The 20,964-nt window shown below is 39.7% G+C and overlaps 1 protein-coding gene across 4 annotated transcripts in view; it reads right to left on the bottom strand.

Moving 5' to 3' along the window:
* Positions 1-20,964, bottom strand: part of LOC122798035 (lipocalin-like) — a 162,592-nt gene that overhangs the window by 120,406 nt on the left and 21,222 nt on the right. For all 4 annotated transcript variants that reach the window (XM_044066654.1, XM_044066655.1, XM_044066656.1 and 1 more), the window contains exon 2: positions 4,742-4,881. In XM_044066654.1, the coding sequence (XP_043922589.1) occupies positions 4,742-4,881 (140 nt within the window). The remainder of the gene's footprint in view (positions 1-4,741; positions 4,882-20,964) is intronic.

Genomic DNA, 20,964 nt, shown 5'->3' with positions numbered 1-20,964 from the left:
ATCAGTAAAGGTACTTAAATATTCTCTCAAATATTCAAGTCCCACTTCCTGATCTATACTTGTGTAAAGTGAAACAACATCTAAAGAAGCAAAAAGAAAACTACATTCATCAAGTCCAAAATCCCTCAAAATCACAAGTAAATGCCATGAATCCTTTAAATAGTATTTTGAATTCTGTATTACAGGATTCAGAATATAATCCAACCAAATAGACAATGTCTCTGTCTTTGATTTTGATGCCAAAATAACTGGTCTAAAGGGGAGATTATGACAATTTTGTGTACTTTTGGAATCCCAAAAAGCACCGCCATCTTGGGAAATTCCACTTGTAAAAAAGAAAAAGTCTGATGATCTATCTCCCCCTGACAAAACATATCAAACAATAAAGTGTCCAATTTTAAATAACTTTTTATAAATAATGGATCTACTCTTTTGTAAACTTTATCGTCTGCTAACAGTTTTTCTAGTGACAAAATATAATCTTTTTGATCCATAATCACTATTTTGCCCCCCTTATCAGCTTTCATAACTCTGAACTGTTTGTTGTTACACAAACATTTTAAAGTTTCTTCCTCAAGATGTGTTCAACTGTAGACATTATTGTCAAACTTTAAACATCTAAAACCAGACTCTCAAATGTTCTGGAAAACTTGGTGTCCCCAAAAGTGAAGGATTATATGTACTATTTTTCTTCGTAATTTTACTATCCACAACATGACCGTCTACTTTAATGTCATTCAATATATAACTCAGATTTAATTTTCTCAGAAATAATCTGAAGTCAACAATAACTTTAGCAATGTTGACAGAGTTCCCTGGTATAAAAGAAAGGTCCTTTTCCAGTACATCATAAACATGTTCTGACAAATGTACATCAGAAAGGTTCAAAACTTCTGTACCAAACTGTGTACTAACAGAATGTGCTACCATTTCTTTCTGCTGTTCCTGCCTTTCCCCTTCCCTTTGTTTTCTACTATTTTGGACCAAGTGGGTGTCTTCTTGTTCCCCCGATCGTCCACTAAAAAAGGACCTAAATTCTGTGTGGGGCAAGAACCATTTCCTTCCTGTACAGCTTTGTCCTGATTATCACTATGCACCATCTTAAAGTTGTTGGTGTTTGAAATACTGGAATTGTTAGAAGTATTGGGAACATCACAGCTGTTGCCTAAAACATTATTTTCATTGGCAATGTCATTGCTCTGTGCATCAACATTGCCATTTACGATATCACTCTGTGTATTTCCATTACTTTCAGTGGTGTCATGACTATTATAATCACGTACTGCATAGGCTGTTTTTTTAGAATAGGACAAAATGTCCCTCCTTAATTTACCCTGTTTTTGAATTACAATGGTCGCCCTATATCTATCAGCCTTTGCAACAATACTGTAATATAAACGATTCAGTATATATTAAAACATGCAAAAGTCATGATCTTAGAGCCCAAATCATTCATCTCCACCTTGACTTCTTCAATTTGTTGTTGATAGTGTTCTACTAAAATCTGCATCAATCTGATGCCAGATTCATTAAATAGTTCAGTCAAGTGGGTAAATAAAAAATCCCCATTCTTAACACAATTTGGGAATTTTGCAAACCCTGTGGTACACACTTCCCGCCTGCTACATTCAACCAAATAACTGATCTCGACGCTAAGCATGATGTATCTCAAAGTCAGTTTTTCCAAATCATAAATACATTTTTTACATTAATTCTGTTCAAATGCCGTATTGGACAGCTTGTCACTACTTACAGAATCATTGACCAATGCATCCTCTATACCCGCAAAGGGATTGTCTTGAGTTTGAAACGCATGTTCCAAAATATTATTATTTAAAACAGAAACTCTCTCCGACTGAGTGTCTTCATCTGGTTTCTCCCTGGTCTCAACTAAACCATTATGCCGTTCCTCTACAGGACCCGGATTGTTGCTCAACAACGTATTTCAAATGCCCGCTCTTTCGAGCCCTCTGCTGATAGCAGTAGAAATAACAGCTTTGATCTGTTCGGAAAACTGTCTGAAATTGTCAGGTACTGGATGGGTAGATAGATCCAAAAGCGCATCCTGTGAAATGCCCTCTATGTGAATGGTCTGGCCAACTTCTACAAACAACAAACAATGAATAAAACCAAAAAACTTCAAAAATAAAACATAAAACAAAAGTCGGAACCAACACCACGTCCCAGGAAAGCATGGACACTATACCTTAGCTTTCATTCACTTTAATGATTGTGAACTTCCTCAGAAAAACATCCAGCTACCCTCACAAACACACGTAATAATTAATTAGATAATCACATGATTAATTAAGCACTGAACATTGCTAATATTGAATGAAATAATATATATTCAAATTTATAATACAAATATACAAATTTATAAAACATGTTTAAATATTGAATAAAATATTTGCATAAAATAATTACATATATTGTAAAAAACATTTTATATTAATAATGTCATTAAGACCTGTCGCACTATCAGCAGCTAAACATATTTGCCACAGACTTTCTTTACATTCTAACCACGTTTTATAGTCCCCTGAAAACATCTCTGAACTGACATTATCCAACACTGAAAAAACAAATTTCTTAAAACTCTGACTCTAACCCTAACCCTTGTACAAGGTGATGAACATAGTAACATTATAGTATCAGGTTCTATGCAAAAGTACTGTTGTTGTTTTCCCTTACCTATCACTAATGAGATGTGGTTCATAAAGAACATCATAACAGAAAATTGGAAGATTCTCTTAGGAAATTCTGACTTGGTTAAGATCATTGGTTTACGACCTTCCTTTACTTATAAAAAAGTTATAAATATGAAAAGCTTGTTGGAACAAGGATCAAATGATAGAGGTAATACTAACTTGAATTTAATACAAAAGAAAGGTAGTAATGCATGCAACAATTGTAGACAGCGTAGGTATATGAGCGACACATCTTCGTTTTTTTTTAAGTCATAACAAAAAAACCTTTTGGATTAGCGGGTATTATACGTGTAATAATGAAATGGTAGTTTATGTGGCACAGTGCCTTTCATGTCCATGTTACTACATTGGAAAAACTACCAGGTGTCTGAAAAGACGGATTTATGAACATCTGTTAGCAATAAGGAAAGGAGAAGAAAAAAATGCCTTAGCTAGATATGCTGCTGTTTACAAGAGTTTTAAGAAATGTGTTTTTTCAGTGTTGGATAGTGTCAGTTCAGAGATGTTTTCAGGGGACTATAAAATGTGGTTAGAATGTAAAGAAAGTCTATGGCAAATACGTTTAGGTGCTGATAGTGCACCAGATCTTAATGACATTATTAATATAAAATGTTTTTTACAATATATGTAATTATTTTATGTAAATATTTTATTCAATATTTAAACATGTTTTATAAATTTTGTGTATAGTACATACATATATATTATTTCATTCAATATTAGCAATGTTCAATGCTTAATTAGTCTTGTGATTATCTAATTAATTATTTAAGTGCGTTTGTGAGGGTAGATGGATGTTTTTCTGAGGAAGTTCACAATCATTAAAGTGAATGAAAGCTAAGTTATAGTGTCCGTGCTTTCCTGGGACGTGGTGTTGGTTCGGACTTTTGTTTAATGTTTTATTTTTTAAGGTACAAATGGTCCTACAACTTACTTCTGTTGTAATTCTATGATTTTATGACACCATTACTTTCCCTGAAAATAACCAGGCAAATAATAGTGAAAGTGAACAACCAGTTCTGCATAACTGCTTGGGAATAACATAGATCATTGTTTTAAGCACATCATTAATGACCCGCATTATAGACACAACATACATTCTAGTATATTCAGTTTTGTTCCTTTGCTTGCTATTTTACAAATTTAGAAATCTTGCAAATTAATACAGATGAGAAATGATGGCCTCTGTTTAGCCTGCTGAGTTGCACAGATATTGCAGTGCAGACTCTGTCTGAGCAGTACCTCACCCCTTTCCTCAATTATGAATGGGGTAACCTTTTATGAATCACAGGCATTGCCTCACATTTTTCAGAAAGAAAGTCATCTATGCATTCCTATCCTTTACAGAGAAAAAGGAATTTAGGGAGATTTACCATCCTAACTAGATCAGCAGCTAATTAAATGGATATGCAGAGTAGAACTGTGCCATTCCACTAAATTCAGTTTTGTTTTGCAGTAAACTGTTCCATATCACATTAAAAATCACTGAATATATCATTGTATTATATATTGTAGGAGTCTAAAACTGGAGATAGTATCATTAAATGGCACAACGTCTTGCATTATTGTAGCTGGAAGCAAGAACACTATGGCAGCACTATGACTAGATCTATAGATCCCAGCATTATTGTAGCTGGAAGCTGGAACACTATGGCAGCACTATGACTAGATCTATAGATCAGAGCATCATTGTAGCTGGAAGCGGCAACACTATGGCAGCAGTATGACTAGATCTGTAGATCCCAGCATTATTATAACTGGAAGCAGGAACACTATGGCAGCAGTATGACTAGATCTGTACATTATTGTAATTGGAAGCAGGAACACTATGGCAGCAGTATGACTAGATCTATAGATCCCAGGGCTGGACTGGCTGTGGATAGGTAAGAAGCACACCTTTCATTCATTGCTCAACAAGACTGCACTTAAACTTGTAGCTTAATGTTAAAACAGAAGCTACTTTAAAACATTTATAAAACAAGCCCCCCCCCCCCTTCTTTACAGTAATTGAAGCAAATGCTGTCACTCACTTTTGGATGGAGAGCGTAACATCCAGCCCACCATGTGCAGTTGGCATCATCGCTGTTGTGTACATCTTCATTTTGTTCTTCTTGGCCTGAAACCAGTCCGCATCAGATGCTATGCCGATGCCATACCACTTACCTGTGAACTAAACAGAACCATCCGATTAATGGCAGATTTTGGTTATCACTTATTCAATTTAGTATCCTGTTTTTTGGTATAATTACCTGCTAATAAGACAAGGCTAGGAAGTTACTGCTAATAAGAAAAGATACCACATACAACCACAAAGTCATACTCATACTGGTCCAGACTGTCCAAGAATGATGTCTCTAACCAGGCATTCTCAATTCACAATCCCAAACTACGGGAGTTCTTCCTACCCAAACTTAAAGACACTTCATCTTACCCCAAGTTCTGTGGACTGCTAAAATCTCAACTAATTAATCAGGATAAATGTTCAACCCAACATGACACATAACCTAAATCAACTAATACCTCTCCTCTACCCTAACTGCTCTACTAGTATCCACTGCTTCATTGCTCGGTCTTCCAAAATGTAAAACAAGCTTTCTTCTTAAAAGTACATTGCTAGCAGTTAAATGCTATCCTCTCACTTTACTGGTTTATGTACTTTTGTACTCTTAGCATTACACATTCTTTGTATTTTCTTCACTGTCACTTATGTGCTTTGTGTGAATGGTCATATTTTTGATGCTGGTCTGAGACTGAAATTGGTCAGAATTGATCAGTGTTCTACCCCAGTTAACAAATTCAATAAATAAAATTTCATCAAGATCATTTGGCCAGGTTCAGCTTGGCTGAATGTCACACTGAATGAATTAAATTCGGATAAAGATCCTATTGAATAAAAAGTCCAGATGATCAAATACTGGACCCCACCCAGTTTGGGTTTGCAAAAGGCAGATCATGTCTCCTAAACCTGACAGACTTCTTTGAAGCAGTCACCAAAGCCATAGACAAGGGTAAGGTGGTTCACACAGCTTGTCTAGATCTTACCAAGGCTTTCAACAGCATCCCCCACTCTAGAATTATAGTTATACTCACTAAACTAGGTATAAATCCCTATGTCACAAGATGGGTTGCCAACTGGCTCACTGACAGAACCTACACTGTGAAAGTAGCAGACTCCAAATCTGACTTCAGACCAGTGACAAGTAGAGTACCACAGGGCTGAGTCCTGGGTCCTCTCCTGTTTGGTATCAACTTCTCTGAAGTACAGGCTAACAGAGAAGGTCTTTGGCTAATGAAGTTCGCAGGTGACTGCAAACTAGGAGCCATAATCGAAACTCCTAACGATGTGGACATCCTACAAAAGGGCCTCACTGAGACAGATGCCTGGTGTCAAAGCCATGGCCTCAAGCTCAATGTGAAAAAGTGGATTGCCATCCCCTTTGGTAAAAACTCTGTACCCATGAACTACAACATAGGCGGTAGTATATTTAACACTGAAAGTGTGATGAGACCTTGGGACACAGGTGGACAGTAGTCTCTCCTTTGATAATCACATTGCCACAGTAGTCAGGAAATCCTTCTATGTGGCACACTTCATCACAAAAGGTTTCTCATCCAGTAAAAAAGAGGTCATTGTTCCCCCTCTATTCATCACTCATTAGACCCATTATAGAGTACAACGCCCCTTTTGGTATGTACCTCACAAGACATCTACAACAACTGGAAAGGCCACAGAAATACCTCACAAAGAGGACTACCAGCCTCAAACAGATGTCCTACGCAGACCGTCTCAAAAAACTCCAGCTTTACTCCGTCGCATATCACCTACTCAGAAGTGATCTCTGCCTAACATACAAAGCTATGTCAAACCCAGAGCTGTTGGACATGCTCCACTCAAAGAAATCCCAATCCCTCTGAGCTACACACTCTAGGGACCTAAACCTTGTCACCACAATAAACAGAACATGCTGGAGGGATAGATTCCTGTCCCAGAGACTTCCCATTCTCTGGAATAAACTACCTATCTATATCAAACAAAGCTCCTCATTAGCACTCTTCAAGAAAAATCTTGATGATTGGATGGGAAAATAGGAAATTCACCCCGGGGATCACCTCTGTGGCTCTGCTCGACAGTGGCACAGGAAAATAATTTTTTGGGTGGCAAAAGCCAGGGTACTTTTTTGGCTGGGCTTATATAGGCCCCAGGGCCAATAGCCTAGTACCTACCTATGAACCTATGAACTTTTCTGTAATATGGGTTGTTTAACAAACTCCTTTCACTGTAAGTTACAGTTGTATGCCTCTGTGGTAGCAGCACATTTCCCAGGAAGCCCTGTTTCACCTCATTCCATTTATTCCGATTCTTATTATTTGGCTTGGGTTACTTACCAGTCTTGCAAACAGGCAATATGAGGAAAATAGAGATGGCAGGGCCAGACGGCTGCCATAACTGCTACCTTTACCCATTAATGTCTTTGTAAGTGAAAGCACTACCTCCTATGAGCTGTCTCTTCTTTCAAAGGTCACTCTATTGCAAATGGGCATTGTTTCAGAAGTGTTTGCAACCTCCCTAAGGTGGTGGCATGTCCCAGACTTACTTATATGGCTAGCTTTGCCAGTGTTCTGTGTCCTGGTATTCATCAGGGCAATGAAAATGACTGACCTTCCCACACCAGCTCCAGCAGATGCCTAACCTGCTAATCAAACCTAGATTGTCTGAGTTGTAGTCATAGTCAGAGCCTTATATCCCTATCCCAACAGATCTGACTGCCTTTCATGTAATATATGCAGCGCTAACTGAATTTGGGTCTTGGTTTGATCAGACTTAAAATTTAAGGTCTGATTTAAGGAATAGCATTTAGGATTAAGGCTAAGAGCTGTATTGGGTGTCATGTCCTGCATGGGAGGAGTAAGATGCAGTGTTCAAAATGATTTGTGCTATGTGCTTTTTCATTTAGTGTGATATTCAGACAGTTATTTGATGTTGATGCTTTCATCTCTGTGAATCTGATTGGTCTGTTTGTTTGTCTGTGTTTGATTACTTGAATGGTGTGATTGGCCCCCCTTTTTGGTAGAGGCCAAGGAAGAAAATCTCTACAAAATGATACATTGTAACAATAAAAATATAAAACAATACAGCATGACAAGATTAATAACTTGGCACAATGACTTTTTTTCAGGAGAAGGGAGAAAGAGTAGTTACAAAGCACTGTAAGACACTCTGACTTGGAAGAGAATGGGATGAATGTGGGAGTATTGATGAAAGTGGAACAGATTATAATTAGGAAGAGGCAGGAGAGCAAGGAGGCACTATTAAGGGAAATATTGTTGGAGCAGTTTACAGAGAGGGATTTAATGTAAGTTAAATGGTAACAGTTCAGAGTGAGAAGAGAAAGTAAGACTGGAGATTTCTAGGATGCAAATGGGCAGACAACTTAATCAAAAGGAAAATGCAGAGTTAAAGGAAACAGAATAGGTTCATAGGTTCATAGGTTTATACTAGGCTATCTGCCCTAAGGAATTTATAAGCCTAGCCCAAAGTTTTGTGGCTTACGCCACCCATTATATGAAAAAATACTGTGCCCATTAGTTTGTTGTGCCTCTGTCCAGCAGTGACACAGAGATGATTCCCGGGGTAAACCTACGATCTCCCATCCACCGGTCAAGATTTCTCTTGAACAGAGCCAGCGAGGTGCTCTGCCTCACATGGACCGGGATTTTATTCCACAGCATAGGGAGTCTCTGAGTGATAAATCTATCCCTCCAGCACGTCCTATTTATCTATTTATATCCGTGCTAAGGTTTAAGTCGCTTGCTCTAGTGGTTTTGGTGGATTTGGATTTTTTGAGGTGGAGCATGTCCATTAATTCCAGGTTGGGCATGGCCTTGTATGTCAGGCACATGTCACCTCTGAGCAGACGGTATGCGACTGAATAGAGCTGGAGTTTCTTCAATCTGGCAGCATATGACAGATTTTGGAGTCCCTTTATCCTTTTGGTGAGGAACTTTTGGGGTCTCTCCAACTGCTGCAGATGTCGGGTGAGATACATCCCGAATGGGGCATTATACTCGATCATTGGTCTGATAAGTGAAGAGTACAGGGGAACAATGACCTCACTAGATCTGGATGTGAATCCCTTCATGATCAGGTGGGCAATGTAGAAGGTCTTTCTAACCACTTTAGCAACATGAGTGTCAAAAGAAAGGCCACTGTCAACCTGGGTCCCCAGGTCCCTGATAACCTCTTCTGTGCTTAGTGGATTGCCACCTATATGGTAGCTTGGGGTTACCTTGTTTTTCCCGAAGGGTATCACTATACATTTTTTGGCGTTTAACTTCAGGCCAGAATGTGTATGTAATATATGAACAGAGGTATATGAAAAGGAAACAACACAATTGGGACTTTAGCCAGGTGAGCTAGAACAGGATCTGTGCCAGGAACTAAATAGGTAGTCCGTTTGTTCAAATTTGAAGGAGGAAATTAGTCTAATAGTAGTAGGGAGGAAGTTGCACAATTTACATGCGTAGGTAGAGTAAGGGGAGGCACCAAAGGTATTGTACGATTTTATTTGTACTTAAAGTAGATTTGTGCCTGATAAGTGAAGGAGGCTTAGGGCAACGTACTGATGTAGCAGTGGAGTGAGGAAGGGCTTTTGTTAGGAAAGAAAATAATTCTCTGTGTCATTTAGCTGTGTATAGCTTATTTTTTTTGTACAAAATTGGAGCAAGTTTAGTTTTTGAGTGCTAGACAGTGATGAGTTGAGTTGGGCAATTTGATAATAAATTTGGCAGTCGTGTGCTATATTTTTGGACTGATGTTAATGTAATGTTCTTAAGGATAGGTAGGTATAGAGTAAGCTTGATAGGAGACAGTATGCAGCAGTTGTTCCGTGTGATTGTTATGCTGAATTTGCATTAGGTAAGGTGCCTGTTAATTAGCTTTCCTACATCCTATTTACTTTTACCTTTACTCAGCTCTGCTTTGCCCATAAACTCATATTCCATCCATCTCTCTGTCCCTCACTCAGCTCCACCTTTAAAATGCACATGCCACAAAGAGCCCTAAGATCTAATAACCAAAATCTGATAGAACTGTACAAATCACTTCACTCGCCAGGGAAAAATCAGCTGTCCTTTTCCATGGCACGCAATTGAAACTCCCTTCCCCCCTCCATTCGTACCACTGCTAACCTCCCAGCTTTTAAAAAATCTCTACACTCACACTTAACATCTTCCTGGGAATGCTCCTGCTCTCATCCCTCCTAGTCTAGCCTGCTTCCTACAGGCACCACATCATATATACCAGAAACTGTAAATTAGCTAAAGCAATAACACCCCAATAATTCTTAAACTCTAATATTCCATTCTAAATACTACATATTTTCTACAACAATGAAATGCTAGTCTTATATAGCATAACCAAAGATTATTTGCTTGTAATCACCTGTTCCTCTGTTTTTTGTCTTGAACACACATTTCCCTTTTTTGTCAACCACTGTTAAAGTTTTTTACCACTGTTTTTATCAATTTGTATTAATTTGACTGAATGTGTTAATGTGTAAACTTCTGTAATATTTTGTATCTTTATTCAGGAGCTTTTCTCCCCAGGACTCCATTGAAAACGGGTACTTCGGGCCCACTGGACAATCCTGGTAAATCAACTGTAAATAAAATAAATAAATAAAATATTTATTTAAACAAATTATACAAATATAAACTGTTAATAAAATGATGAGTATGATGAAAGAATTAAAGATGGTTGTCCCATCCTACATAAAATGGTACAAGTATGATCAATAGTTCTCATCTGTCCCTGAATTGTAGGGATGTCATGGATTCTGGCCCCATTTTTATTTCTCATGAAATCAGTGATACTATGCAAAAAGGTGATACATACCTCTGAACCTCTAAGTGCATGAAATCTGGACAAAGCCTAAAATAATAGGGGAACAAAGGCTCCAAAATGGGGACATATTTTAAATATTACGCGATTAAACTTAGAATAATGGGATTTGTGTTAGTATGTATTTTCTAAAGAATATGAAGTCGGTAACTCGAATATGTCATTATTTAGTGACTTCAGTCCTAAGTGATTTTCTAGAAAATCACAAATTTTATAAGGAACAGACCAAAAGTATGGGGCTAAAATCTGGACAGTTGAAAGGCACGAAGGCCTAGATTACACTCAACCATTAAAGCTAGTTATTTCCTTTATCTCAAGAAATGCCAGTTCCGATCCTTTTATCCCGGCACTCTTTTAAGTCATTATACTAATATTTTAAAAGTGTCAGTGATTTGGAACCTTTCACCCTGGCTACTTTTGGCTTTGTCCCTGATTCTGGAAGTATAGTTTGAGAGCTATGAGGAATTCTTCAGAATATACATGGAAAAAAAAGAAAACTCTGCATCAGTGACAGTGATTGAACCAAATATGTCTTCCCTTGGGAGTTATGCCAACCTAGCATTACATGCTGTACTTCCCCTGAAATTATACCTTACTGGCATTATATACCATACTTCCCATGGGAATTATACCTTAATGACATTATATGCCTTACTTCTTCTGGGAATAATACCCTAATTGGATTACATGCCATACTTCCCCTGGAAATTATACCTTAATGGCAGTATATGCCACACTTCCCCTGGAAAATATATCTTACTGGCATTGTATATCTGCTGTGGCTTAGTGGTACTTCATACAGACTGGTGAGTTCAAGGTGTGGGGTTCGAGACTGACAAGGGTATTTATTTTTAAAAGAGTTTGATATCCTTCATGATTTACATGCTGTGAAAGTAAGCCACTTAACTAAAGAGGTCCTTGGTATAATTGAGAATTAGGGGAATGCTTATAATGGTTTCTTGGGTCACATTGCTAGTACCTTCTTATCGATGAATCCTACTTTATTTTGTTTTTGGTCATCTTAAAAGTACTCAAGTGTATTTATTACTGCTTGGTGTAACTCATTCTAAGCCTTTTAGTTTAAGCACTTGGGCTTCAGACCAGTTGTTTTACAATAGGAAGGTTTGTGGCCTGCACTGTGGTAGCAGGACAGGTAGCTTACATCCTTCTAAGTTGGGAACTGCTGATTGAGGGCTCAGTGTCTGTTATTCTAAAAGTGTATTAGTTCTGGTTTAAGCACTTGGGCTTCAGGCCAGTTATTTTACATTAAGAAGGTTCGTGGTCTGCACTCTTGTGGGAGGAGAGGCTGGACTCTGCCCTTTTGAGCTGGGAATTTCTGGTTAAAGGCTTATAGTGCCTGCATATTTGAACTGTTTCTTACTGAAATTGGTACACCTTGTTTGCTGTAGCATAGACTAGATCCAGGCCTGCTGAATCTAGCTTTGTTTGTATGCTTGTTATTTCCCTGAAACGCTAATTCCACCTAAAACACGGCTTTTCAGCGCTTCTGTGGATCCCTAGTGATATCTGCATTGCTTACTGTACTTATTTCCTTGTTTCACTTGAAAGAAAGTTACTGTTTGTCATTTTTGCATTTAAGTTACCTGTAACACATTGCATTTAAGATACCTGGCACTTGCTCACTAAAGCAATTATATAAGTCAGCACTAAAAAATTAAAAGCACTACACCCTCACAAACTCCCCTTGAGTACCTTGTTCCCCATTGGCCCTTTTTTTCAATTATAAAGGAATTCCCAGTACTATTCTAGCATGTTCAAAGGTCAGTTGTCAATCTCCTGTCTGGTCCAGCTGGTGAATCTGGGAATCTTGAGGCAATGTTACAACTGCCTCATGTACACAGACAACCCTCTCCTGCTCCCAACAAATTCCAACACATGTGAGAGATGCAACCATATAGCCATACTGGAGGCAAAGCTCTCTCAACTCAGTACTGGCGAAACCAGTCAGGAGGAGAAGGAAACCACACTCACTACAATTCCAGTCTCACATAGACCTACCACGACAGCAAACCAAACACATAAACACACAAAAACATACTCGGAGGCTCTAAATAAAAATCTGCCTAAGCAGCAGAGACCTCCAAAGCAGACACTCAAGCAACCGCTACCCCAAAACAAAACATGTGCAACACATAGCTCACAAAGCCAGTGTGCCAAACAATCACAGCCCTTAAGGCTAAACAACACACCTGATACACTTGTAATAGGTGACTCTATCGTCAGGCATACTGACGTCCCGCTCACCAGGCTGAACAAGGAGAAGGTCACGGTGAGCTGCCTGTCGGGCGCTAGGATTTGCCACATTACACAAGCACTCAGGTCACTCCAAGGCAAGTACAAATATGACTCAGTCATTGTCCATGCTCGTGTGAATGACCTGAGACGTACCTTCCTGGACTACATGAAAAGAGACATAGAGGAGCTCTCTGAGCATGTAGCCCAGGCCGGTATGACCCTGACCTTGAGTAGCATCTTACCCTCACCAAGAATGATGCCACAATATGAAGACAAGATGATCAATTTTAACAATGGGCTTAAGTATTGGTGTCATTCAAAGGGGATCCAATGCCTGTCAGCCTGGGATGACATGCTCGACAAGCCACGATGCTTCACTAGGGACAGCTTGTACCTGTCACCCCTGGGCTTTCGGATATTGGCAAAGGCTCTTGCTACCCCCATAGTGCCTTTTTTAGGCAAGGCTCAAAAGACAAACCCACCTCCATAGGTATCACAAGGGATAAGAAACTAAGAGTAATGCTACTCAACGCCAGAAGTCTAAACCTCAAGATGCATGCACTCGAAACTCTCCTTAGCATGGAGAACATCGATATCTGTGCATTAACAGAAACCTGGTTCAAGGATCCTGAGAGCACCCCAGCACTACCAGGTTATACCTCATACCATGCTTTTTGGCCCCAAAACTTGGACCGAACCACAAAAGGAGGGGGAGTATCAATATTCGTCAAAATACCCACACCTCCAAGTTGGTGGCACAGCACGAAGCATCAGAGACTATCCATGTGCAGCTAACAGTGGGTAAAACTGCCTTCCAGTTTATAGCCTGCTACAGACCACCCTCCCAAACCCAGGAACCCCACTCAGCCTTCCTGAGAAAACTGGAAAATATGAAGGTCTCTCCAAACACCATTATATTGGGTGACTTCAACTACCCAAACATAGACTGGGAGCATTATTCTAGCTCCAACACCCTAGCCCAAAGGTTCCTAGAATTTATAAACTCAAATGCTATGGAACAACTTGTTACCACTCCCACAAGAGGGGAAAACATACTGGACCTGATCATCACCAACATAGGGACTCTATGCTCCAGACCAGAAGTGTATCCCTCACTGGTAAGATCAGACCATAAAATAATCTCACTGAATATTCACATCCCGACTCCACCCCCTGCCCTGAAAACCACAGTGAAGAACTTCTCTAAAGCAAATTTCACACTCCTCAAAACCGAGGTGGAATCCTTCAAAGCCCCCGGGCCTGTGGAAAATACGGCCCAGACCGCAGAATCCTTTATAAACGCATTCTATGAACACCTTCAGGAATGCATGGGTCATGCAATCCCAAATAAAACCAAGACCCAATCCTCCAAAGGCAGGCGTCCTGTCTGGTGGACCCCAGCCATAAACAAACTATACAATAGAAGGAGGAAGCTACTACATGATAGAGCAAAATCCCAAAAAGGGAAGGCATCTCTGATCAGTATTAGCAAAAAACTACGGGCACTCATAAAATCGTCTAAGGCCAGCTTCGAGAGAAAAATTGCACAGGACACTAAGGATAATCACAAGGCTTTCTTTAGTTATGTTAGGAACCTGGGTGGGAATTCCCAGATATGCTCAGAATTAGTCCAAAATGACAAAAAATACACCGAACCCACAGACATTGCCAACATCCTAGCTGACAGGTTCAGCGCAAACTCCCCACCAAAAGGGCAAATATCTATCTCAGCAGAGTGCTGGCCCCCTGACATCTCAGATGCTCAGGTAAGAGCTGCCCTCTCCAAAGCAAAAAACACAGCATCAATGGGAACAGACGGTTCCTACATGAACTCCAAGAAGAGCTAAACACAAACATAAAACTACTGTTCAATCTCAGACTTACTACAGGATATGTACCCAAAGAGTGGTGTACAGCAACAGTGGTCCCTCTCCACAAAGGTGGTGCCTCAATGGATCCTGGAAACTATCACCCCATAAGCCTGACTAGCTTGGTCTGCAAAGCTATGGAAAGGATCATCATGGACCTCATAAATAAAGATATTGGGGACCTACAGACACTGGATCCTACCCAGTTCAGCTTTGTTAAGGGCAGATCCTGCCTCTTAAACCTGGTTGATTTCTTTGAAACAGTCACCAAGGCCATTGATGAGGGGAAGGTGATCCACACAGCCTACCTGGACCTCGCAAAAGCCTTCTATACAATATCCCACTCGGGCATTATAGATAAGCTCACCAGCTTAAATATAAACCCCTATGTGACTAGATGGGTTGCAAACTGGCTCAAGGACAGAACCCACATGGTTAGAATTGCTGGAGCCATGTCAGACTCCAAACCAGTTACAAGTGGCATCCCACAAGGCTCAGTCCTGGGACCTCTCTTGTTCGGTATATATTTCTCGAAGGTACAGGCCAACACGGAAGGACTGTGGCTGACCAAGTTCACAGATGACTGAAAACTGGGCGCCATAATCGACTCTCCAGCCGACACAAGCATCCTCCAACAGGGCCTCATAGAAACAGACAACTGGTGCCAGAGCCATGGCCTCAAGCTAAACGCCAAAAAGTGTATAGTCATCCCCTTTGGCAAAAACAAAGTGCCCACAAATTACCACATAGGTGGTAATCCATTAAGTACAGAAGAAGTAATTAGGGACCTGGGGACCCAAGTTGATACCAATCTCTCATTTGACAACCACATGGCCAAAGTGGTTAGAAAAACATTTTATATAGCCCACCTAATCATGAAGGGATTCACATCTAGATCAGGGGAGGTCATCGTGCCTCTTTACTCATCCCTCATCAGGCCCATAATTGAGTACAATGCCCCTTTTGGGATGTATCTTACCAGACACCTGCAGCAACTGGAAAGACCCCAAAAGTACCTCACCAAGAGGATCAAAGGGCTCAAACAGATACCATATGCTGCCCGGTTAAATAAACTCCAGCTCTACTCAGTGGCATACCGCCTGCTCAGAGGCAATCTGTGCCTGATGTATAAAGCCATGTCCAACCCGGAATTAATAGACATGCTGCACCTCAGAAAATCCAAATCCCATCAAGCTACACGCTCGAGTGACTTGAACCTCAGCACTGAAATAAATAGGACATGCTGGAGGGACAGATTCATAACCCAGAGGCTCCCTTCACTCTGGAATAAAATCCCAGTCCAGGTTAGGCAGAGTCCCTCAATGACTGTCTTCAAGAGGAATCTTGATGAGTGGATGGGAGATCGTAGGTTTACCCTGGGTATCACTTCTGTGTCACTGTTAGACAGAGGCACAGTATACTAACCTCGAAAAAGGGCATAGCAAAATTAATTTAAAATGGGTGGCGAAAGCCAAACTCATTCTGGCTAGGCTTATAAATGCCCTAGGGCAGATAGCCTAGTATGAACTTATGAACCTATATGCCACACTTCCCCTGGGAATTGTACCTTACTGGCATTATATGCCATACTTCCCCTGGGAATTATACTGTAATTGTATTACTTGTCATATATCATACATTCTCCACCATGTATTGCTGCCATGTGGGATGCTATAGATTGTAAACATCCCTAAAGCATCATGTAGTGGTAGCTCTACAATGCCACAAACCCAATGAAAACTTTAGTTTTTTTTCTTCCAAAGGTGTGGTATCCAAAAAATTCAGTAAAAATAAGGTCACAATGCTACCTAGGTTGTTAAACAGAGTCGTTAACAGATCGAGTCAGTGTGAGAGACTACCGTGAACAGATAAAAGGATATTGGTATGTTGTCAGCTCTGTCTCTCTGCTTTTTCCTCATTGTTTCTTCCCCATGTATTATTTATTTGTCTGTTTGATGTTTGCTAGCTGGAGTGCTGGGCTAGTACAAGATGCTTGTCAGCCCCTACTTAGATGAAAGGTAACACATTACCCATACGTAATTTTATAAGATGCTTTTCTGTCACTATCAGAGATAATTTACGAAACAACACATATTCATAAATTTTGCAATAATACTGGTAAATACATTGTGTGAAATAATAAGAAATTTAAAGTATAAAGCATGCAGTGAGTATAAATACCGTTATAAAATTTGAAGCCATTAATCTGGCAAAGATGAATATATGGAGAAGCAGTAACACAGTTAAACGAAACAAGAGATATTTGAGTCTGTAGATTACTGAGCAAAACCACGTGGAGAACGTGGACAGAGTTATCCAGTGTCCATGAAGCGCAGGTATTTTATTTTCATTTCTCAGGTGTAGTTTTCATTTTTTTTTTTAATAATGAAAAATTAAGTGGATTTGTAATTTTAGTTGGGAAACCATTCCAAGAGGCAGGAGCTAGATTTAAGAAAGATCTTTCACAGATGGGTAAGGAAAATTTGAGTCCATCCAGTTTGATGGATGTGTTACTACAGAGAGCAAGAGGAATCGTGGACTATTAGACTGTTATGTAGACGTGTGTAGTATCTTTCACTGAGCAACTTAAAGGTGAGTGAATTCAGGAAGTAGGAAGCCCCGGATGAGATGGACAGTTTGTTGCCCTTTGCAATAGACATATAAATTAGAAAAAATTATTTTCAAGAATTTTAAATGGCAGTGTTTTGACCTGAAAGGGAAGAATCTCCAAGTATATGGAGTTCTACCTTAATGCAATAGCATGGCAGGCTTTGGGAGTAAGCAGGTAGGAACATTTATAGGCTGCTTTGAATTGAGAGACCTTAGCTGTGGTGCAGTTAACATTGGTTTGAAAGGAAAGAGAGTTATCTAGAAGAAGACCAAGGTACTTTTGCTCTACTGTGAAAGGAATTAAGCTAGTGGCAGAATCAGAAATAATAGCTATGGAAATGCTCGATAGCCTTTTAGATGTACAAATTAACATGTCAGTAGATTTAGAAGAGTTGATGGAGACTTTGTGAGCAAAGCCAGTTCCAAACCAAAACAAACCAAAGCAAAGTCATTTTGCAAGAAGGAGGATTGCTGAAGGGGAGACTGGTAGACAAAAGTAAGGACTATATCATCAGAATGAAATTTTACATTTAAACAAGGCAGATCCCAAGGAAGGCTGCTTAAGTAGAAAGGGACTAGCAGGCAGTGCATCTACAAAGCCTCGTGGCACCCAGTATCTGAAAGAACCAGTGGTGATGGAATGCCCAATTAAGTACATTTATGGAGAAAGTTCTATCAAGCAGGTAATTCCTAAATCATTGAGTGGTATCAGAAAAAAGTCTGTTAATTTGTTTAGTTGAAGAGTTTGATCAGTGATCTTAAAGGCTATTTTTAAATCTAGAAAAATGGCTCTTGCTAGTAAACCTATTTTGACGTTACTCAATAACTTTCTGCTGTAAGGCTATAAATTGCTGCCTGGGTGCTATATTTTCAGATAGAAGCCTGCTTTCTGTCAGTAATATATATATATATATATATATATATATATATATATATATATATATATAAATGCCAATATAGATCATACTTCTGAATATATTTATGTATCTGTTAGATGATAATTTTTTTTTCCAAAATTTTAAATAGCACAAGTTAAATGCAAATATATGTGGGCAATTTTGTGGAAAATTTTGCTTTAAAAGACATCATGAGTGTTAGGGTGTGGAGCTTTACATTAGGGTATAATGAGTACTTGAAGCTTTGTGGGGGGAGTTGAAGATATGTGCCAGTGTTTTTTGAATAAATTGGCCTTGGTATTCAATATTTTATGGTGCAGCTAGTGAAATGGGGGGGGGGGGGTTGCCATAATTGAATGATTTTGAAGTATTTGATAATACATCTGTTGAAAATTGCTTTAAAGTAAAAGGTGGGAAGTAAAGAGTTTTATTTTTAGGGAGCAAAGGATTGACCATTGTTAAGAGAACTAAATAGAAGGAGGAATAGTTGAGGATTGGGATTTACAATTTTACTTGAATTCCTTCTTTGATGGATTCCAATTAAAGAAACAGATGCTGTGCAGTCATTATGCCCACATGTGTTATAAGGTACATCACTTAGAAGTAGACAGGAGACAAAGCCTGGAGGCTTCTTCTACTTCTACACACCTTGTTCTGCAAAATCATTAGCACATGGAGCACTGTGACACACACACAAACACACACACACACACACACACACACACACACACACATATGAACACCCCTCCCCACACACCCACACACATACACATCAATGCTCATACATTGTTTAAATGTCCTGTTTCGCATTGTTGCTTTCTGAACTGCTTTTACCTGCAGTACTACATGATTTCATTCTGCTTGTTTTCAGATTGGTTGTAAGATATAGTACTACAGAAAAGCAATAAAAAGTATAACATCTAACAGCAATGTTCCAATCACTAGCAAGCTGCCTTAACAAACAGAGCTATATCCCTGACTATGGATCCACATGTACTGAGTCTGATTAGCAGTTGGAAAATAGTTGGAGCTTTTACGAGGACAGAAAGAGAGTGAGAGATGAATGACAAGGCTTTGCCTGTGCACCTCTCTTAATGATGGAGAGCTGAAGTGACACTCAGAACAATGTCCATGCCAGCCAGGTGGGCAGGATTAGAAGGTGTCACCACCTTGGGAGAAGTGGACATACTCCTAAATCATGCCTCATTGCATGGAATGACCTATAAAATTAATGTAGGGGGGTAGGACTGTGTAACTCATTCCTACGCATCTTAATTTCTTCATCAAGCAGCTTCAAAGTGCCTACAGCAGCACCCTGAATGTAGCTGTACAGGGTTTGCAGCTGAAGTATCTAATTAAAGACTGTTGTGTAATCCCGGTAGGGTTGCATTCCCTGTAGCATATCTGTGACCACAGTTGACCAAAATAATATCACGAGAAATGGCCCCCCTTTTGACCATGGATCTCTGCAAACAAAGTGGTCTCATTGTCATAACCCTACACTTGCACACTTGGAAATTTTACCAGCTAGTTGCTATAATTTCAAGGGCAAATAAAGTTTGTCCCGGTCCCCTTCAATAAACACATCACACCAAATGACATTTGACGACCTTTATTAAAACTTCCATAACATAGCTTGATCACCAAATTTATTAATTACAACCAGACATAGTATAGTTGATTCTAAATACAGCATAAACATCCTTGTGATGTTAATCAGGACAGTGTACATACTCATCCTGCCTCAGTAAGCAGCGTCCATACCTCTACTTGCTTACTTTACTTATGAAGCAGCATCCCATCTTACTTCCCACACCATTCATTGAATTACTTTCCACCAAATAAGCTGCATCCTTACCTCACCTTGCTTATCTGTTCAGCAAACTTCCTCCATTTGCTCATTTTCCTTTCCCCAGCTCCTTAAAATAACATTCAGACACCAGGGGGGAACAGAAAACGGCAAGCCTGTCCCTCTTCTCCGCCAACCAGCCTGACCAAGCTGTCCCCCCTTCCTTCTACCCAAAATTGTTCAACCAGCTACCTCCCATAAAGGGAAGGGTTAAGCCAAACATTATTTGGGTTACCCCTCATCTGTAAAGTACATTAGAACCCCATCATCAACCCCACACCACGACATACTAGAATTGAAACACGCCTTAATGAAACTAAATAAAGTAGGATTACCCGTGACCCCACTGTACCACCGGAACATCCACTCCAAGAGAATACCTTCCCTTTTAGTCCACTTCCTTCAGGCCACTAACCATAACTCAATCTTTATGGAATAACAACCTATAGCTACAACAAATGCCACAGAAACTATAACCCCTTGAACACAAATCTGCAACTAGTCAAAGAAAACCCTTAGCAATTCTGGAACCCAGTACCCTGTCAACTATAGCATATCACATTAGCCCCCCCCACACACACACACACACACACACACCCAAACTGCACAGCTCTGTATGTGCAGTAACCTGATTACTACAGGGAATAATCTACTCCAAAACTTTAATGACCTAACACTAAGAGCCAGAAAACCAGAACCCCTTAACCTAGTTCCTGAGCAGACCTATGCCCAGCAATGAAATACTCTACATGCTCAACCTTAACCCCCCCATTCACTCATTACCAAATGGCAAGCAGGACTAGCACCCCAAGCCACCCCACTCAGAACCTCAACCTCCCAACTCACTTCCTCCTAGCAACCGTCCTAGCTAGAA

This window comes from Protopterus annectens, chromosome 3.part1, assembly GCF_019279795.1.
Source record: "Protopterus annectens isolate FY-2018-M chromosome 3.part1, PAN1.0, whole genome shotgun sequence".
Lineage (NCBI taxonomy): Eukaryota > Metazoa > Chordata > Ceratodontiformes > Protopteridae > Protopterus > Protopterus annectens.
Note: the sequence above shows the minus strand (reverse complement) of the source record. Positions and strands in the feature narration are given on the sequence as shown.